General features: G+C 31.8%; 2 protein-coding genes across 2 annotated transcripts; both read left to right on the forward strand.

Moving 5' to 3' along the window:
• Window positions 1-491: 491 nt before the first annotated feature.
• On the forward strand, window positions 492-3,250 carry LOC127149956 (uncharacterized). The gene is made up of 6 exons (XM_051086479.1): window positions 492-589; window positions 1,695-1,811; window positions 1,901-2,157; window positions 2,248-2,463; window positions 2,539-2,730; window positions 2,812-3,250. The coding sequence occupies exons 2-4, from the start codon at window positions 1,700-1,702 to the stop codon at window positions 2,422-2,424; spliced, it is 546 nt and encodes a 181-aa protein (XP_050942436.1). The 5' UTR covers window positions 492-589; window positions 1,695-1,699; the 3' UTR covers window positions 2,425-2,463; window positions 2,539-2,730; window positions 2,812-3,250.
• Window positions 3,251-5,692: 2,442 nt separating this feature from the next.
• LOC103489640 (uncharacterized) lies at window positions 5,693-7,318 on the forward strand. Its single transcript, XM_008448893.3, has 2 exons — window positions 5,693-6,294; window positions 6,590-7,318. Exons 1-2 carry the CDS (start codon window positions 6,091-6,093, stop codon window positions 7,115-7,117), a joined length of 732 nt encoding a protein of 243 aa, XP_008447115.1. The 5' UTR covers window positions 5,693-6,090; the 3' UTR covers window positions 7,118-7,318.
• The last annotated feature ends 13,254 nt before the right edge of the window (window positions 7,319-20,572 follow it).

Genomic DNA, 20,572 nt, shown 5'->3' on the forward strand with positions numbered 1-20,572 from the left:
CATGATCGTTTACTTTTTTTTACACGATCGTTTAGATTTGGCTACTCCAATCAAAATGATTTTTTTTCAATAGTTTTTATACACCACTACAAGAAAATGGAGCATTCCCGACGCCGAAAATCACGTCGGCATAAAGAACGTCGGGAATAAGGGCTTTCCCGACACCCTCAACAACGCGTCGGGAGCTGCGTCGGGAAAACCATCTTTCCCGACGCACCACGAAGGCGTCGGCAAGAATACGTCGGGAAAATGGGTTTTCCCGACGCCGTGAACAGTGCGTCGGGAGAGGCGTCGGGAATAGGGGTTTTTCCCGACGCCGCGTGAAACGTCGGAAAAAGGGGTTTAATGAGCGTCGGGAATTCCCCTTTTCCCGACGCATTTTGAGGGATTTCCCGACGCCACGTCACTGCGTCGGGAAATCCCCTTTAAATTTGTTTCAGTTCTATGAATCACAGAACCGAAACCGAGAGGAGGAGAAAAAGAAAGGAGAAGAAGAAGAAGTCGCCGCCGTTGAAATTTCCTGTTATTCCGCCGCCGTCCGTCGCCGACCGCCCTCGCCGTTGTTCCTCGTCGCCGTCTGCCACTTTAGGTAAGTGAAATATGTAAATTTATTTAGTTTTTTTAGGGTTTTTTTTGATAAAAATTAGTTTAGGGTTTGTTTGTTTTTTTGTTTTTTTTGTTTCAAAGTTAAAAAAATGTATGTATTATTGAAATTGTTTAAAGTTCTTTTTTGTTTTTGTTTTAGTTTTGCTTTAGTTAATTAGTTTTAGGATTAGTTTTAGAATTTAGATTTTGAAATAGTTTTAGGATATAGATTTTGAATTAGTTTTAGGTTTTAGTGTTGAATTTGAATTTGAAGTGGTTTTAGGATTTAAGATTGACGTTGAGATTGAAGTTGAAATTGAATTTGAGATTGATAAAAAATTTGAATGTGTAGAGATTTTTGAGGTTATATTGAATTGGGGGGGGGGGTGTTTATTGAATTTGAGATTGTGATTTAGGATCTCTAATTACTTAGTCGTTTGAACTTTGAGAAATACCTAATAAACTTTTAATTTTGTGTTTATACAAAATGTTTAACATTCTTCAATCTTATATACGGATGGTTTTAATGGGTCTACTCAACATATCTCTAAAATTCACGTTATACTAACCCAAGAACCTATCCAAAAGTTGTGAGTGACTAAAATGAATTTCTAAGCTTGATTTAAGAATTTATGTTTTAAAGCATGCTTGGAGTTTAAGCATTTGAATATTCTAGATTTATGAAATTATTTACAAAGCATGAGTTTCAAGTTTAGAAAGAGTTATGAGAAAGCATGATTGAAGTTCTAAAGAATTCAATTTGAGAAATATTTCTTAAAACATGAGATTTATGAGAATGTGTTTGAATGCTAAGTTTCTGAAAATATTAGAGCAAAGAGATAATTTAAAGCAAAGCTAGATTTGAGACTTGCTTAATGCAAGAGTTTTTTTTTTTCTTAAGCATGCTAACTTAAGAAAGTTAAAGTTTTAGCATGAGATTTTTGAATATGCTTAAGTCTATACCGAGATGTCTTGATCTGATAGAAATTCTATGGGGAAGATTATCTTGTGTACAGGGGTCGTGTAATTATTATGAAATGGAATTACTACTTATCTGGGGAGAGGGAGGTTTAAGTTAAATTGAAAATGTTTGTTTTCTATGTCCATAGCCATTATGTCATATCGACGATCAAATTTTATGGAGACGGACGATATGTTCCTCCAGTTTGAGGACGATTTAGATAATAACATCGCGGGAGGGTCATCATCTGTGGGCGACAATACGAGTGAGTCTAAGAATTTTCTTCATTTTAACTTACAAATATTTCATGTTCTTTTTTCTAACTATAAATGTTATTGTCTATTTATTGAGCAGGGTCTTCTTCTCAACAAACGACTCCGACTCCTAGGAGACGTGCGCAGTCTCGACTCTTGGAGTTAGAGCGCCACGTTGCAATAAATGGGCGCATTCCGATGACGATCGCCCCTGGAGCGGAGAAGCCTATTTCTCCACACGCCGTTCGCTTCAGCCAGGCGATAGGCGTGTGCGTGCGAAAGACATTTCCCGTTCGCTGTCTTAAGTGGACGGACGTTGGGAGAGAATACATTGAGGTCGTCAAGGGCGACCTCCAGGTAATTAAATGCACTACACATTTATATATGATTTCATTTGAAACATATCTAACTTTAGCCAATCTAATGTGTTATGTTTGTAATGTGCAGCGATTCTTTGTGCTTGATTTCAATGATCAAGCAATGAACAGGTTTGTTGAGCATCAGATGCTCACGACCTTTAAAGAGTTTCGGGCCGACTGTCATAAACATTTCAAAAAGTACAGCGACCTGGAGGACGCTCGTGCCAACCCACCAAACGCATTGGTTGGACGTGATGAGGATTGACACTTCCTCTGCGACCATTATATCAGCCGTGCATTCCAGGTATTTGTCATGATTAATTATGATAACAAGTTTTTATATGTATAAGATATAAACAATATAATTGTTTTAATGCAGGAGCAATCACGGACAAACAAGGCTGCTAAACAGAAGCAGCCTTACAATCATAGTAGCGGGTCCAAGTCGTTTCTACAACGACAGTATGAGCTCGCTGAAAGAAGAGGGCAGCCGGTCGATCGTGTGGAATTGTTCCGGGAAACACACGTTCGAGCTGGGACATTCGTGTCGCAAGCCGCCGAGGATGCGCATGTAAGTTATACCCTTATTAATTATCCACTTTTATTATATATTTTTACGCGTTACCTAACATAATTTTTAAATTTGTTGCAGAATCAAATGCTGGAACTCCAATCCCAGCCTATCCCAGAGGGTAGTCAGCCACTCTCTGAGGATGAGATATGCGATCAGGTGTTAGGTAGACGACCAGGCTACTCAAAAGGCCTTGGTTGGGGACCCAAGCCGAAGGCCCGCAGAACGGCAAGTGCAAGCAGTTCGTCGACATCTTGTTTGCAGTCCACACAAAAAGAGATTGAATTACAAGCTAAACTTCATGAAGCTTTGGAACGGATTGAAGTACAAGATAGAAATCACCAAGCATTAGCTTCACAAGTGGAAGCTATGAAAAAGATGATTGAAGACCTAACTCGTGCACAACAGGAACCACCACATGATCCCTAGCTTCATTATGTTTATGTTTTTTCTATATTGAGAACTATATTTTGTTGTAGTCAACTTATTCGTATTATTAATTTTAATTCTATTTTTTTAATTTGTGTTTGTATATTTATTAATTTATTTTAATTTAATCCAAAACGTCGCGAAATTTTTTTGAGCAATCCGAACATCATTGTGAATGTTTGAGCAAAATATTATAAGGAAAAAAGTAAAAATAAAATATTTTAAAAAATATATAAAAAAATATTTCCCGACGTTCATTACGTCGGGAAAAAAAACGTCGGAAAACAGGTTTTCCCGACGCCGGGAGATGCGTCGGCATAGACGGCGTCGGGAATAAGGTTTTCCCGACGCCGTCATGCCGACGCATCTCCCGACGTCGGGAAAGGCTTTCCCGACGCTGCTTTGGTACGGCGTCGGGAAAGCCTCTCGCGACGCATTTCTTCCGACGTGCTTCCCGACGCCGTTTTGTACGTCGGGATATCCTTTTCCGACGTTCTTTGCATTTTCGCCGACGTATTTGTGCGTCGGGAGTACCCCCGTTTCTTGTAGTGCACGATCTTTTATTTTTTTATACAGGATCGTTTACTTTTTTTGAACGATCGTTTACATTTGGCTATTCCAAATCTAAATGATTTTTCTTTTTAAATTTAGTACACAATTTTTTTAATTTTTTTGGTACACGATCATTTAGATTTCTTTACACAATCGTTTAGATTTGGCTACTTCAATCAAAATGATTTTTTTTCAAGATTTTTTATACACAATCTTTTATTTTTTTATACACGATCGTTTACTTTTTTTTAACGATCGTTTATATTTGACTACTCCAATCTAAATGATTTTTTTTAAGATTCTTTACACATAATCTTTTATTTTTTACACGATCGTTTACTTTTTTTACACGATCATTTACAGTTAGCTACTCCAATCTAAATGATTTTTTTTTCAAAATTTTTTATACACGATCTTGTAAAAGGAAAAGAAGAAAGATGAAGGAAAGAAATCAAAGTGAAAAAAAAAGAGAGGAAAATAGAAAAACAATGGAAAAATTAAACGACGTAAATAAAGAATTGAAAAATAAGAGAGATGACGAAAAGAAATCGCAGAAAAAAAAAAGAAGAAAAGAAGAAAGACGAAATCGCAGGTGAAGACGAAATAACAAGAGGAAGACGAATCGCGAGGAAGAAAAGAAAAACGTTAGGGCAAACCTGAAATATTTAAAAATTGCTAACTTTATGAGATTTGTTATATGAACCGTAAATAGTTTGATATTTTGTTACATTTACAAAAGTTTCCAAAAAAACTATGTAACAACTTAGTTATAATTTAACACTTAAACAAACGACATAAAAACGAGTAAAAGACGAGAAGGACTTGATTTAAGTAACATATAATTAAATTGGTAGGAGATGATTTGTTAATAAAGTCAAAGTTAAAATTAAGAAGATATTTGAAGTTAGAGCAACATTTGCATTTCCCAAACTATCATAATCACAATGATAATGAAAAGACAGACGAAGTAGATTTAAAACATAAAATGAAATAAGTTTATTAAGTACAAAGGAAACAATACACATTTGGGGATGATGAGTAGAAACTGCAACAATGCCCTTTGGGGCCTTTGCCATCATACGAAGTCGGACCCAACAACTGCGATAACCCCTTTGGCTTTGCAACCATTTCATGTGTCTAACAAAAGTTGGCTTCTTATCATCAAATTGAAAGTCAAAGTGCTTTTCTTAAGCCACACGTCCTCTAAAGCCACTTCATTTAATACTTTGATGGCTCCATTGAGTTCACCTTTCTACACCCAACAAAAACTACTCCTAGTCACTAAGATAAGGGAGAACACAAAAAACAGTCCATATATTTTCTTGGTTATTGATTTCACAATATTACAGCTTACCCCAAATTTCAAGCATTTAGTTTTCATTTAGAATGTTAAAATTTTACTTTTGAACTTTTGCATCTTAAATTCTACCATCCTCAAATTTAGTAAGTTGTGCCATTTTTTTAAATTAACTTATTTTTATGAACTCTTTGTTCTATTAAAATTAATAAAAAAAATTCAATTTTTCGGAAAAAAAAATCCATCTCATAGTTATTTTGAATTAATTAACTAAATAAAAGTTAATATTCTAACCCAAGAAGCTAGTATTAATCAAAATTTAGATATATATATATATATTTGAAAAGTAAATTAACTCAAAAACAAAAAAAAAGCTAACAAAAACATAGTTTCGACATAAAATATGAACTTAACGGTAAAGAAATTCCATGGTCACATTTGTTTAGGTCAGAAGAAATAAAAAAGTAGTTTTTTCTTTTTAGGAGGAAAAGAAAATGAAAATGTAAAAAAGTTGAGGAGAAAAAGAGGGATTTTAGTATAGTAATAAAGAAAAAGGAGGGAGGTAGAAAGAAGAGGAAAATGTGAGAATATAAAATAAGTGGCGTGAAAAAAATTAAGAATAGAAACAAAAAAGAGATGATAACAAAGAGAAAAAAAATGCATTAAATGATGGAAAGAAGAGTGGTAGTAATTGTGATTGGCATTTAATGTCCCAATTAATTCTCTTCCACCACTCTCCCACTTTCCCATCATTAATCAAATTCGAACAATTAATTTCCATTTTTCACTCCCACCATTAATATTTTTCAAAAATTAATTCATTGATTTACTTCATAACGTCGCTTCAATACATACACTAAATTTTCGTCTTTCTTATATTTCCCTTCCCTATACCCACCGCTCTCCCCCCCTCTCCATACATACAATTACCAAACCCCCATTCATTCAACCACCCACCCCCTCTTCTTCTTCTTCTTCGTCTTCTTCTCTTTCTCTGCTTTCTTTTTTTCTTTTCTTATAATCAGAAATTAAATTATTAAACCCCAACTTGAAAAAGGGGTTCCCTTTGTGTTTCTATAAAAATGGCTGCCGAAGTCAGCAGTCTCATTCGGGTACTCGCCGGCTACAAGGAGGATGATAATCGCACAGCCCTCGGTAATGGCCAAGATTCAACGGCTCTCGTTACTCGCGATTTGCTCGGTCAATCTTCCAACCTTACCGACTCTCAAGAATTAGACCTCGATTTGCAAGTTCCCACCGGCTGGGAAAAAAGGCTCGACTTGAAGGTTTGTTTCTTTTAAATTTTCCAATTGGTTACTGGAATTAATTCAATATTTTGTTTGAGAAATTAGGCTAAAAGGAAAAAAAAAAAAAAAAATTGCAAATTCTTTTAATGACATTAATTGCGATGCTTCAATTCTTTTATTTATTTATTTATATAAAGTTTTGGTACTCCTGATTAATTATCCATTCTCCTCTGGAATCATTAAATTTCTTCTTTTTCGTATGAATTAGAAAACAGCCGTATCATCAAATTTTGATTTTTAACGAAATGAAATTTGGTGTGTTTTGTTTATGCAGTCGGGAAAAGTTTACATACAGAGGAGTCAAACACCGGATTCTCCTCTGAATTCAGATTCAAAACAAATCCAAATGATCAATCAAACAGAATCCAAATTTCAGGATTTGAATTTCCCTCCGTCTCCTTCAAAACGAACATTAAATCTCTTCAACGAAACCAGTTTGGATTTGAAATTAACATCGTCCCCGTCGCCGTCGACCAATTACGCCAGCGTATGTACTCTGGATAAGGTGAAATCTGCTCTCGAAAGGGCCGACAAGGAGTTGGTAAAGAAACGCTCTTCGCTATGGAAATCAGCTTCATCGCCGTCGTACTCCTCATCCTCATCCTCGGCGGCGGCAAAGGAAATTCAAGAAGAAGAAGCGGCGGAAATTAGAAACTCGGCGGCGCCGATGGCGGTGGGTTGTCCCGGATGTTTATCGTATGTATTAGTAATGAAAAATAACCCTCGATGTCCTCGTTGCAACTCTGTTGTTCCATTGCCCACCATCAAAAAACCTCGGATTGATCTGAACATGTCCATATAACCAAAAAAAAAAAAAAAAAAAAGGAAAAGTTTGGCAATCATCCATCATCATCATCATCATCATCATCATCGTATAAAATATCCAAAAGGAAACTAAGAAATTTCGGCCATGGCCCTCTCCCTGGATCTTTTGTTTTTTTTTTTGGGTATATGTAAAATGGATATATTTACACAAAATTATGCCTTCCATTTTTTCCCCCAATTATTCTTTAATTTTTTTCCCATCTTTTTACATTTTCTTCTTGGCGTTTTGGCATTGATACATTCAAATTTTAATTTCAATATCTCCCGTGCCATGTAAAAGTATTCAAAGTCTATTCTATTGTTCGATGATAGAGATACTGATGTGTCTGACCATTTTGTTATTTGAAAATTCATTTTCAAAACTTAATTCAAATTCAAACATACTTTTATTGCGTTTCAAAATTGATTATAGCTTTGTGGCTCAAAACAATTTTGCCTTAGTTTCAAATTTACAAGTATTCTGTACACACATCTGCTTTATTTTTTATTTTATTTTTAAGTTCCAGTATAAGGGTGGAGTTGGATTCTCTAACGTTTAAGAATACAATACACAAATAACAATTTGTTATTTATTTTGGGATATTATGTCAAAATTTATCTGAGTTTATTTATAAATATTATTCTATGTCAAAAATTCATCAATACCCTCAATTTATAGCGATTCTCATTATATATATATTTTAAAAAAAAGTTCTGATGTTTTTTTTTTTAAAAAAAAGAAAAAGTTAAACCATATATATCTAACAATCAAATGTTGGGACAGGCAGAATAGTACCATAGATATCTTTATTCAAACAAAAATTATTCACTAATATTTGATGGATTAGCTCTAAGGTATATAGAAAATATGTCTATTTCTTTCACTCTCAGAAAGCGTCGATTGCATGTATAATCATAACTTAATTTATAACAAAGTCTTCATTTATACATTTAATAACTTTATTTTAATTTTAATGTCAACCAAACCTACATCATTGTTTTCATCACTCACGTGTAAGCATCACAATTCATATTTTAAATCATTCAAAATCAAATTTGAGAATACTAAATAAATATTTAAAAGTAAAATTAAATATTGAGTTCATTTGATTAATTACGAACACACATGTTCAAAATAAATTTGAAAATTTAAAATCATTCTTTTAACTGAATGAGTCGACCAGTGTTGGCAAATGTGAAATTGATACCAATTCTGTATAGAATAGTTATTGTATTTGATGTTCGAGGTTATGATATATATGTATATATATATTCTTGAATATAATTCAATAGAATATGGTCCGAATGTATATATTGGATATTTTAGGGGAAATGAAAGAAAAATAAAAAGAATGAAGAAGAAGAAGAAGAAGAAGTGCATTTATAGAGGTTGCGTAGTAAAAACGTTTGAAAAGGCAGTGGGTGGAGAAGGTGGGTTTAATCTTTAATGGTTGCTTGCTGCATTGCATGAGGCTAATTATAGCGTTTACAGACCCAACAAATTAATATACTTAACACCCATATTTAATATTCTCTTTATTTTTGTCATAGTTTGCCACCTACGTTTTTTTTCTTTTCTTTCTAATCCAAGATTTAAATTAATTAATTCCTATTATTATTGTTATATTAGTAATCAATTAATCACACCTCCATCCCTATTACTGCCCCTATTTCTCTCAATCTTAAAAACTTTGTTATTAATTAATCAATAAGTAATGTCTTAGGATTGTGAATTTATTAATTATGATGATAATTATGTGCGACTTTTATGAACCTCACCTCGCATTTATTACTATCATTAAATTCGGCAACCATACTTTTAAATTTTAAACTTATTTGGCAAGGAAAATCAACGTCAACACCCCATTAATGGCTATAAGTTAATGAATTTATCTATGGTTGATTATTTTCAGTAATTAATGATAATACCATTAATTATCTGTTATTAAATTGCAATAATTTCATCTCTGATATTTCCAAAATTTACTCTTTTACCATTATCAAATTAAATTTTATTTTATAATCAAATCCCTCTTCTAACTTCAATTTTTGGTATATTGATTTTTTCTTTTAAATATATATATTAACTAATTGAAAATTGTTCTATTATTATATCTAAAATTGAATTGCATGTCTATTTATTTCTAAAATTTCAATTTTCAGTTCAATGGATATATGAATTTATTTGAATATAGAATTGAAAAGTTTAAGTCCTATAGTTATTTGATTTTTTTTTTAACATAAAATTTGAATTTCTAAACATTTCTTTATTTTGTTATTTGCTTTATAGGGATGTTTTAGAAAATCAAGTTATTTTAAATCTAAGAAGTTACCTTTGAAAATTGGTTTTCATTTTCAGAATTTGACAAAAGAAAATTCAAATATTTAGTTTAAAATTTTGAAAATCATGGTAAGGAGTGATAAGAAAATGAATAAAATTTAAAAATAAAAAACTCAATGATTACTCATTTGTCTTTAAAAAATATATTAAATGCAAAATTGAAAGGTTTTAAAATATATTTTAGAAACTTAATAGTTTTTAAAATATATTTTAGAAACTTAATTCTTTTTCTTAATGATGACCAAAATAAGATTTTGACGATTATTAAAGATATTTTTGTACTTAACAAATCATTGTGAAGAGTGTTTATAATTGGCGACTAATTCCTTTCAAGAAGATATAATTTATAACTTTCTGCTTATGTCATAACTCACTATCCCATTTGTTACGTATAATATTAGAGATGACTATGTACGTATCTTCCTAACACAACCAAAGATTGCAATAAGGAGATCTAAATTGTGTTAGAATGATGCACATGATTATCTCTAATGTAGTACGTTAACAAAATTAGATAGTAAGTTATAATGTAAGAGGGGTGAGTTGTCAATTATAAGCAGCCTTCTGAAAATATTGTTCATATTGGCGTTTGGAAAAATAATTATTTTTATTATTATAAAAGCAAAAGAAAGAAAGAAAGCGGAAGAGCATAACTCAATTATTAGTAGAATAAAATTTAAAATTTTCGGACTTTAGTTATGAAAGTGGATATGGAAAACTTAAAACTATTGAATACTTCCAAAATGATTAAAAGAATTTTTCATAGAAAAAGAAAAAGAAAAAGAAAAAGAAAGAAAAGAAAAGAAAAAAAAAAAAGAAAGAAAAGAGAAATAATGATGTATAATAAAAAAAACATATAATTAAGGTAGTAGCGAAAGATACCATATATTTGGTTTAAAAATTAATGTTTGAAATAAATGTGGTCATTTATGAGGTAAGAAGTGGGTAAAACCGGATAATTTTTTGGCTTAGCCCGCCCCCTATCTTCTTATTTTTATTACAATTACAAACCCTACCTATGTTCTTATGTATTTACAGCCTTCACACCCCAATATAATAGTAATACTAATAATAATAATATTTTGAAATAATAATGCTAATAACATTCACAGTATTATTATTATTATTATTATTATTATTATATCTTTTTATTACATCTATACCTACTTGATTGATTTATAGTCTGTTTGAATCCATTAACGTAAATATGAAAACATGGGTTGAATAGAAACAGAATTGTAATTCATGTTTTTAGATATGTATTTGGTAATGTAATTTTAATTTAAACGATACTAAACTAATTACAATTATTTATTGATAATAAATTATTATTAATTTTTCTAAACCTAATTTTATGTTAAAAAAGTTGTATGATTATTATTTTAATATTACACAATTTGTGGGACTAATTAAAATTTTGTCTCTATCATTTAGAATAAGTTAAAATTTAGGTGTTGTCAGAATTTACCTATAGTTCGATAAAAACTTCATAAATAATCTTTATGGTTTGGACTATTTAAAAGAATTAAACAAATTGTTGAGACAATGTATGAAGTTTTCGAATCAAACTATATGAACTAATTCTACATACTAACTTGTAACGTTATCTAAATTATAGAGGCTAAATTTGAAATTTAACATAATTCAATAATACATTCTTAAAAGAAATTTTGAGTTTATAACATGACAGTTGACATATATACTATGTTTCCAAATGCTTTTATTTATGTTTAATATAATTCAACATTTTAAAATTTTAAAATTTAAATCCTACATAGAGTGAAAATATAAAAATGCTACTTTCTTAATTTACGATATTTGAATATCATTTTTCAAAAACGGAAGTAGTTTGATAATATTTTCTTTATAAAAATATGAGAGTTAGAGCCAAATAAATTTGAAATGTTGGAGGCCAAAATATAAATTTGATGATATCGGATTTAATGTATAGTAGAACATCAATAAATGTGATCATTTGAGACTGTATTGTTTTTTTCTTCTTTATACGTGGGAGTTTTTATCTTCACAATTTTTGTTCTACTAACAAAATACAAATAATGAAAAAATAAAAAATAGGCTACATAAGTGGCATCAATTTATAAAAATATCTAAGTGCATTTATAAGTTTTTTAGGGTTAAGTATGTATCGAAGTTATTACTTGATACATATTACCAATTTAATTTATTGAAACCTTGTATTGAACTTTATATACTTTATTGGCAATGAAACCAAGAGGTAAGTAATTATAATGTAACACACTTGTTATTGGTTAATTATTGTAGGTTTAATTAATTACAATAATTTCTATCATTAGTAACAATAATTGGCCATGCACATTAATTTAATAGCCTTTTGGTTAATTACCTAACAATTAGGTTTCAAAAATCCCCCTTCAAAAGGGATTTAAGATTATATTTGAAAATCTTAAATAACAAGTTTGGTTTGTAGCTAAAACTTGGGAATAACTTTTTTCTATTTATTTTTAAACATTAAAAGATGTTTAATTTGACTAACACCTTAACTAATGTTAAAAGAAAACCTACATGAACCATAAAAGATTTAAGTGTCTAGAAAATAACTTGTATGATATATTAATAAATTCTAGGGTGGCAATTAACATGGATTGAACTTTTTGATCCTCTAAGCCACTTATTAAAATTGTATCCTTCATTTACTGTGCTAAGTCTAATTGACGAGGATTTGAGTTGAATTTAATTTTATTTTGTTATTCATTAGATTTTAGTAAAGATTAGGGTTATAAGACTAAGACGTGACAACGGAAAAACTATCAAAACTATTAAATGTTAGGTATGTTAATACAAAAATGCATGAATCTATCAAATGATTTTAGAATTTTTGGGAAGTACGTACGTATAACATGTGCTTTTGTGTTGTGCATGCACACACACACACACACCAGAAGGTCCTATTTGAATGGTTCTTTTAGGTTTGTGAGAATAAACCAATGGATGAAAGCCAAAATACACATGCACCTGCATTTTATATATATACAATTTCTATCGGGTTTTTTTAAATAATAATAATTAAAAAATAAATTATTTACGCTCTACACCAAAAAAACCACAAAAAAGGAAAAATAAACATTCATTACACTTGTATTTTTATGAAATCTAAATATTTCATCAATCTTATCATTTTTGACACTTTTCCTAATTTGTATTTTTAATATTTAGCTATTATTTTGTTGTGTGATATTTATCGTTATAATAGATTATATAGAGTAGAAATCATATATATATATATATATATATATATATATACCTACTAATACATCGATAAAATAATCGATCACAAATTTGATTCCAAAATCAAGTTATTTATCCAGATCAGAATAGTAAAGAAGATTTCGTGGTTGCATGCAACTTGATTTTGTTTAATTTTATGAATCATGGAAAGAGAATTTTGAACTACAAAATTTAAATGTTCTTATAATTTATCTTTTTCCTATTTTTTCTATCATGCTTAATCCTCAAAATTCATGAACCGCCTCGGATATAAAACAGCAACATTTCATGGAAGAAGCACCTCGGCCATCTTTCCACTTTGAGTGGGAGAAATCCGCTCACCTATTAAAATCAATATTTAGTTTTAACTTTCTTAAATTGAATTTCTAAAATCAAAATTTGAATTTCTAAAGTTCATTTGTTCAATTAAATAGTTCTACATTAATTAATATAATGAAATTATTTTACTAAAATAAAAAATAAAAAATAAATAATTAAACTTTTTAATTAATTTAATATTATATTATTATTATTCCACAATGAACATGGTCAATCCTATTGATCTATTCAAATCTCTATTTAAATTTTCGATATCTAAATTCTAGATATTTCTTTCTCAATTTATAATGTTTTTCTTATCAAATATTATTAATGATTCAATCTCTAAATTAATTCAAACAATTTGAATTTTCCATCACACTGTTCTAAGTTTAATTCCGTAATGAGTTAGTAGACAGACCTAATAATTAAGCTTACATATCATTAGCTCTAATAATTCGAGATTAACTGATTAAATTATTTTTACCGAGTTAATCAACATTCGTTAACTAATTGAGACTGTCCACTATAGTTCGTAGTTGTACTCTCTTCACTGTAGATATATTTGTATCAATATGATATAACCATGATCAGTAAGTCAACTCTTTACAAGTTGTTCGTAGTTCAATTGGATCAATTTACCGTTTTACCTCGAGATCTCGACAAGAAATTGAGTTTTTAGTGGCACACAAAAAACGTTCTAAAACATAAAAAGAACGCCGCTAAAAGTATTACATCTTTTTTCTTAAGCCTTAATTGATCCTCCAATGAACAATTTATTAAATTAGGTCCAACTTATAAACTGAATCTCTCTTTGGACCAATGAGAGGGTAGGGACCATTTGTTCAAAACCCGGAGTTAACACTTAAGGGAATAACGTATCTACTAACCCTATAAGCGGGTAAAAGTGAATTTCGTCTTACATCCCATGTCCCTAGCTATTCACCTAGAGTCGATCTCACTCCTAAAATGGAAGGTCTATTGGGTTAGGGTGGTGAACTATCATCACCTATGCAGGAATAAAGAGATCAACTTACCTAGGTCATCAAAAAGTAGAAATAATCAGTTTTAAACAATACTAAATAGTGTTAATGTAAAAGTGACTATTTCATTATTTGGTCTTATACAATCTCATTGCATAGGATGCACTCACTCGCACGACTCTACATGAACATCGTCTTGGGTCCCTTCGCTTGTACTAAATACAAAGTATGTCGGGATCCATAATGTTCCTATATTGGAATAGGCACCAACTTTATTCTTATGCTGTAGACCCTCTAGACTATTACTCGAACTTGATTCACGTTTATGTCTCTAACTACGTAAAGTTTAAATACTCATACTACATTTAATGAACTTTGTTTATTGGATTATGAATTTTATAATAAACAAATCTCTTATTCAATAGCAACTTATTGCACAATACTAAGATATTTATAAATTTAAAGAATTTTAAACATAAAACCTAACATATATAAGCAAATAATTAATGAAAACAAAGGTTGATTAATTTTACATGACGAGAGAACAAGAAAATAAAATTATTTGACGAGACAACCACGATATAACATGAACTTAAAAAATATATATATATATATATGTAAATTCCCCCATGGTCATTCTCTCTCAAAATCTAATGGTGAAAAAAAAATTGACAATCACATTGCAATATGTATTCATTCACACTATCATTTTTCTTTCTTGTCATTTATAGTTGGATAATCAATAATTTCAATATTTTGTTGAAGCTGAAATTTATCGTTAGTCAGAACAAATCTTAAAAACTCAAAAGGTAAAATGTTATAATCTCAATTACATATACAACTAAGTAGTTTTCAAAAGTATTCATTTTAGTTTTTTACTTCGAAAAAGGGAAATAAAGTATACTTCAACACATGAAGTCTAAAAACGTTTAGTTTCGAATTAACTTGTGTAATATAAATATTTTGAATTTAAAAATTTTCTATTGATTACTTTATTTTAAGTTTTAAATTTCGTATACATCAACATATTTGTCATGCAATGTATATTAAATAATTTATTAACTTATTAAAAGTGCGAAGAAAATCAAATCTCTTATTATTTTAGACACAAAATTCAATTGGATTGGGGTTAAAATTTTAAAAAACTTGAGCATTTGATAATTTTATTATAAACAATATCTAAAGTTAAAATAATTTATTTGACATCTTTGTAAAGATCATATGCGACCACAATACGTCCATTCCAACAACGCAATACATGTATTTGAAGACGGGATCCGATATTAATCTAAAAAAAATTATAGCAACCATTTTGATTGATTTAAACATATATTTTAATATTAAAATATACATGGACCGAAATAAAATAAATTAAAATATTTAAGGTCTAAAATGAAACTTAAACGAAACATTTTCTTTTTTATCTCTAGTATTTGCTCCCACCAAAAGTATATTTAATTTATATTTCTATATTAATTCATGGCAAAATAATTTAGGAATATATCAAAATTTTAAAATTGACTTCTATTAGACAAAGATCGATAGAATTAGAAGTCTACATCAAATATACTATATTTATAAATTGATATGAATAAGTTGAAAGATAGGTGGAAGAGGTAAGCGGTAGTTTTCAAGCAATTTGGGTAGTTTTCCTCAAAAGAAAAGGGGAATTGGGAAAGAAAGAAAAGAAGAAGATAAATTGCGGAATGAAATATGAAATATTATAATTATAAATAAAACAAAAGAAAAAAAAAAAAAAGAGAGAGAGAGAGAGAGAGAGAATGGTGGAATGAAGATATGTATAATTAAATGGAGGGGAGGAGGAGGTTTTTATATTAAATAATGGTGTCGTTATCATATTTGTAAAGGTTAGTTCAACCAAATAAACTCGCAGCATTTATGAACAAGACCAGAATTTAATGTTGGGAATTGACAATTACGAGAATGCCTTGAGACGTCAATTGCCAACATTAATTCGTGATTCCGACCCTTTTCCATTAATATATAATTATGTATAAGAAAAAAGAACTTGGTACATCCTACAATATGAACAAATTAATTGAAATTACAATTTCATTTTGGCCCATCTCACATTATAAGCTTTAAACATTATATATCATTTTCTCTTATTTTTCTTGTCTTCTACGTGTAACTTTCAAAATCAATTGTTCAATCTTGATGATATCATTCTTCAACAAATAAATAAATAAATAAATAAATAAATAAATAAAACTAGTATCCTACATTTCTAACACCTAATGAATGTAAGAACTCTTTCATAAGTTGCGAAAAACCACAGTATATTCGAGTGATAAATTTATATATATATATATATATATATATATATATATATATATTTTGCCAACATCGAAAGTCGAATCACATTTCTCAATATTTGACTTAAAAAATTAGTTTTTTTTTTAAGTTTGCGTTTACTAACTAGAAAATGAAAAGGGAATTCTTCATGTATAAATCTTAGTACAGTATATAGTCATTTTTTTAGTCATTTGATTTTCATCCAATTATCTTATGAAAGCTTTTTCGTTTTACCAATTCGTCTGTCATCTATTAACTTTTGATTATTATATTACCTTATTAACTTTTGATTATTATATTACCTTATACTTTTTTCACATAATTGATAGTTTTTAATAAAAATTACTAAATAAAGTATCAATCACATGACAATCAAATAGATATTACAATATTGTACTTCAAAGTATCTAATGAAAATTACATGAAAATCAAATAGAAGTGATAAAGTATAAACACTAAATTGTAAGTCTAATACACGATATCTAATGAAAATAACATGAATGTTGATAATTTTTTTTGAAGATGTCATTATTACAAAATAGTCATTCAAATGTGATATTGGAGAGGAGAAAAGATAACCAAATAAATTGGGTAATGTCACCCTAGGCGAGATGGATAGGTGATTAGATTCACTAATCTCCATACACAATATGTCATCCTCGGCGAAATGGCTACACGATTTGTTGTATTCTTCACGCACGTACCACCATCCTAAGTGAGATGGTTAGGCATTTTGAGTGTAATAATGATGACATAATTGCGAGCATGAGAAAAACAAGAAAAAGCTTTAAAACTTTCTTTGTGAGATTTTCGAGCAAATAGTGTCTATTTCAGTATTCAGATTCCAATTAGCTTCAGTGCAAAACTAACTGAAGAACATGACTATTTTATCCTGGGGATGACAAAGAATTTGAAATCTATTTGCACACAAAAGTAGAGTCGTGAAACATCTTAAATAAAACGAGATCTGCGACTCAACCTTCTTTCCTAATTTGTTATTGGTTTGTAGTCGGCGTTTTGACCAGTAGACTTGATTAGTAGGCAATGTGATTATTCTGCGATTTGACCAGTAGGCTAGCTGATTAGTGAAGGTCTTCAGAAGGCATATTGTTCATGCATAGTACTAACTCCACTAGGAGAATTACAAGGCGAGTTAGCACACAGGTTATTTAGGCATTTGGTCTAAGTGTTAAGACTTCTCAATGCATTACTCCTTCTAGGCGAATTACACCAACAATGAAAAATCAGATAACAATCACAAAGAAATCACAACGTGCCTAATATCATGCAACCAATTAGCAATCATATGGCAATTAGAGAGGAATCAGATAGCAATCAAATAGAAATTAGATAGAAATCAAATAGAAATAAGATGGAAAACAGATATACTAAAAAACCTACAAGAATTTTGGTCACTGCACCAACCTAGAGAAACGTGGGCAAATCTTAAGAAAAACGTGGGTAGAGCTTATGTTGATGTTATTTTTGTATGGGCACGCTTCGTGACCGAAACTCCGTCGTCTTTTCATTTCCACGTTTGTTTTGTGGGTAGAAATTGTGTTTTTTGTTAGCAAAAAGAAAATTTCTCCCCACACTAAATTCGTTGACATAAATATACATATGCATGTGTCGAATATTTTTTTTTTGGATAGAAATTTGATTGTTGGTGTAACGACCCAACTTTCCGGACTAAGCTGAGGTCACTACCAAACACCAAAACTCGACCATTCAACATAAAATTTAAAACGGACCAGTTACGATTCATTAAAACATAAAAAAAATCTTACAAAAGACAGTTTCGGGCCCTATTTCAAATAATCAAAAAGTCACAAAATAAAATACCAAGTCACCAGTTCAAAATCACAAGTCAAAATATTCTGACAAAATACATAGCGGAAGCGATAAGAAAACCAGACGCGTCCATATGGCCTTCACGCATCCTTCCTGCCTCTCGTCGGTCTGCCCCTCGCTGTACCCCTACCTGAAAAGTTAAAGAAGAGAAAGGGTGAGTATAAACATACCCAGTAAGGGACCCACTACTGGGCCCGTTAGGGGACAACAGTTAACTTCCTATTCGGGGGTACCCTACATAACAGTCTAGTGCTCCCGAAGGATGCACGTATCAGTCTAGTGCTCCCGAAGGATGCACATATCAGTCTAGTGCTCCCGAAGGATGCACATATCAGTCTAGTGCTCCCGAAGGATGCACATATCAGTCTAGTGCTCCCGAAGGGCGCACATATCCGTAAGGCACACTACCCCATAGATGAAGCTAACCGTTACCCCTCAGTCCAAACTAAACTGTCTACATCAGTCACATCCCAACGGCACTCATATCACAGTCCCGCCATAGGCTTTGTCAGTCAGATAGTATAGGTTTAAACATCTACACCCTCAGTTGCTATATGCGTTACCGATTCGCACACCAATAGGGAAAACCCTAGGTCCAATCGACTAACCAACCAAAACCGGACTCACTGTCCATCCCCGTCCAAATTCCATGAACCACATCCAAACCAGTGTTTTACTACATACTGAACCGTAACTTCAAGGTCCATCAACATAAAATTTCAATACACAACTCGCAGTCACAGTATATTTACATCAGACAAATATAATAACAGTACTTAACAGTCAACACGCATACAGTCATTAAGTACAGTCACTAACGTGTAATCCCCTGTGGATTACTACGTTTTCAGCCTGGACTCGGGGTCCAGTAGTAGGAAAACCCTTACCTGATACTCGGTTATGCCCCTCGATCGAATCCACGCTCAACAGCTCAACCTAAAACGAAAACACGAAGGTTTTAGTTGATGACTTTAGTAGAAGTCGTTTTAAAAGGTCAGAAGCGACATCCGTTGACTTACCCAAGGAAAGGCAAACTACCTCCAAACAAGCCTACTGCTAGACCCGAGAACTCAAACGTCAACCCTGTACTACCTTCAAGGGAGAAAAGTAGGGCCACAACTTATTCCAATGTTCAAACTCTAATCGGATGTAGCAACATTAGGGAATTCATCGAAAACAATCCTTACCGAAGACTCACCGTGAACCGAAATGGAGGAAGGAAGGCTTAGGTGGCTCGGCTCGGCTCGGCTCGGCTCGGTTCTCGGCTCGGCTCGGCTTGGTTCGGCTTGCGGCTCGGCTCACTCGGCTCGCGGCTCGGCTCACTCGGCTCGCGGCTCGGCTTGGTTCGGCTCGCGGCTCGGCTCACTCGGCTCGCGGCTCGGCTCAACTCGGCTCGCGGCTCGGCTCACTCGGCTCGCGGCTCGGCTCGCGGCTCGACTCGCGGTTCGCGGCTCGGCTGGATCTGCTGGTGGCTCGCGGCTCGGCTGGGTTTGCTTGTGGCTCGTGGCTCGGCTGCAAATGGGTCTCGGGTCGGGTCAGCTTGGAACCGGGTCGGGTTTGGATGAAAACGGGCAGATTCAATCGACAGCTTCGGGCGTTCGACGACGGGGGTGTGCCGCAGCTTGTCCGACGACTGCCCTACTTCCACGCGGCGGAGGGCGACGGTGGATACGGTCTGACGGAGGATGCACGGCGGCGTTTGGCTGTTTGAACCCGAGAGGAGATCGAAACGGACGGGTCGCGGCGGCTGTTCGATTTCGGAAACGGAGACGACGACGGCAACAACAGAGATGGAGACGGAGATGAAGTCAGAGACGGAAATGGATTGAGACAGAGACCAGGCGGCTACGCGAACGGGCGAGAAAGAAAGAGGAGAGCTGGCGGCGGCGTCGGGTGAAGGATGGAGGAAGAAGAAGAAGAAGAAGCCGAAGGGGTAGGCGCGAATTAGGGTTGTTTTAAAAAAAAAAAATTATTATATATATATATATATATAATTCTTAATAATTATATAATATTAATAATTTAAATTATATAATAATATATATATTAAATATAAATAATAATAATAATAATAAAGTAATAATAATAATATATTAATAATATTAATATTAAATAAATAACAATTTATTATATTTCTATAATATTAATTAATAATAATAATTATAATAATATTTCTATATATTTTTAGAAATAATAATATTTCTATAATATTAATTAATAATAATAATTATAATATTAATATTATAACAAATAAAATAAATATTAATAATAATAATATAATTAATATTATATTATTATTATATCAACTTGCACTTTACGTAAAACGAGGAAAATTTTACCTTAAATTTTCGGAGCGTTACATTCTTCCCTCCTTGGGGAACTTTCGTCCTCGAAAGTT

Source organism: Cucumis melo, chromosome 1 (assembly GCF_025177605.1).
Source record: "Cucumis melo cultivar AY chromosome 1, USDA_Cmelo_AY_1.0, whole genome shotgun sequence".
Lineage (NCBI taxonomy): Eukaryota > Viridiplantae > Streptophyta > Magnoliopsida > Cucurbitales > Cucurbitaceae > Cucumis > Cucumis melo.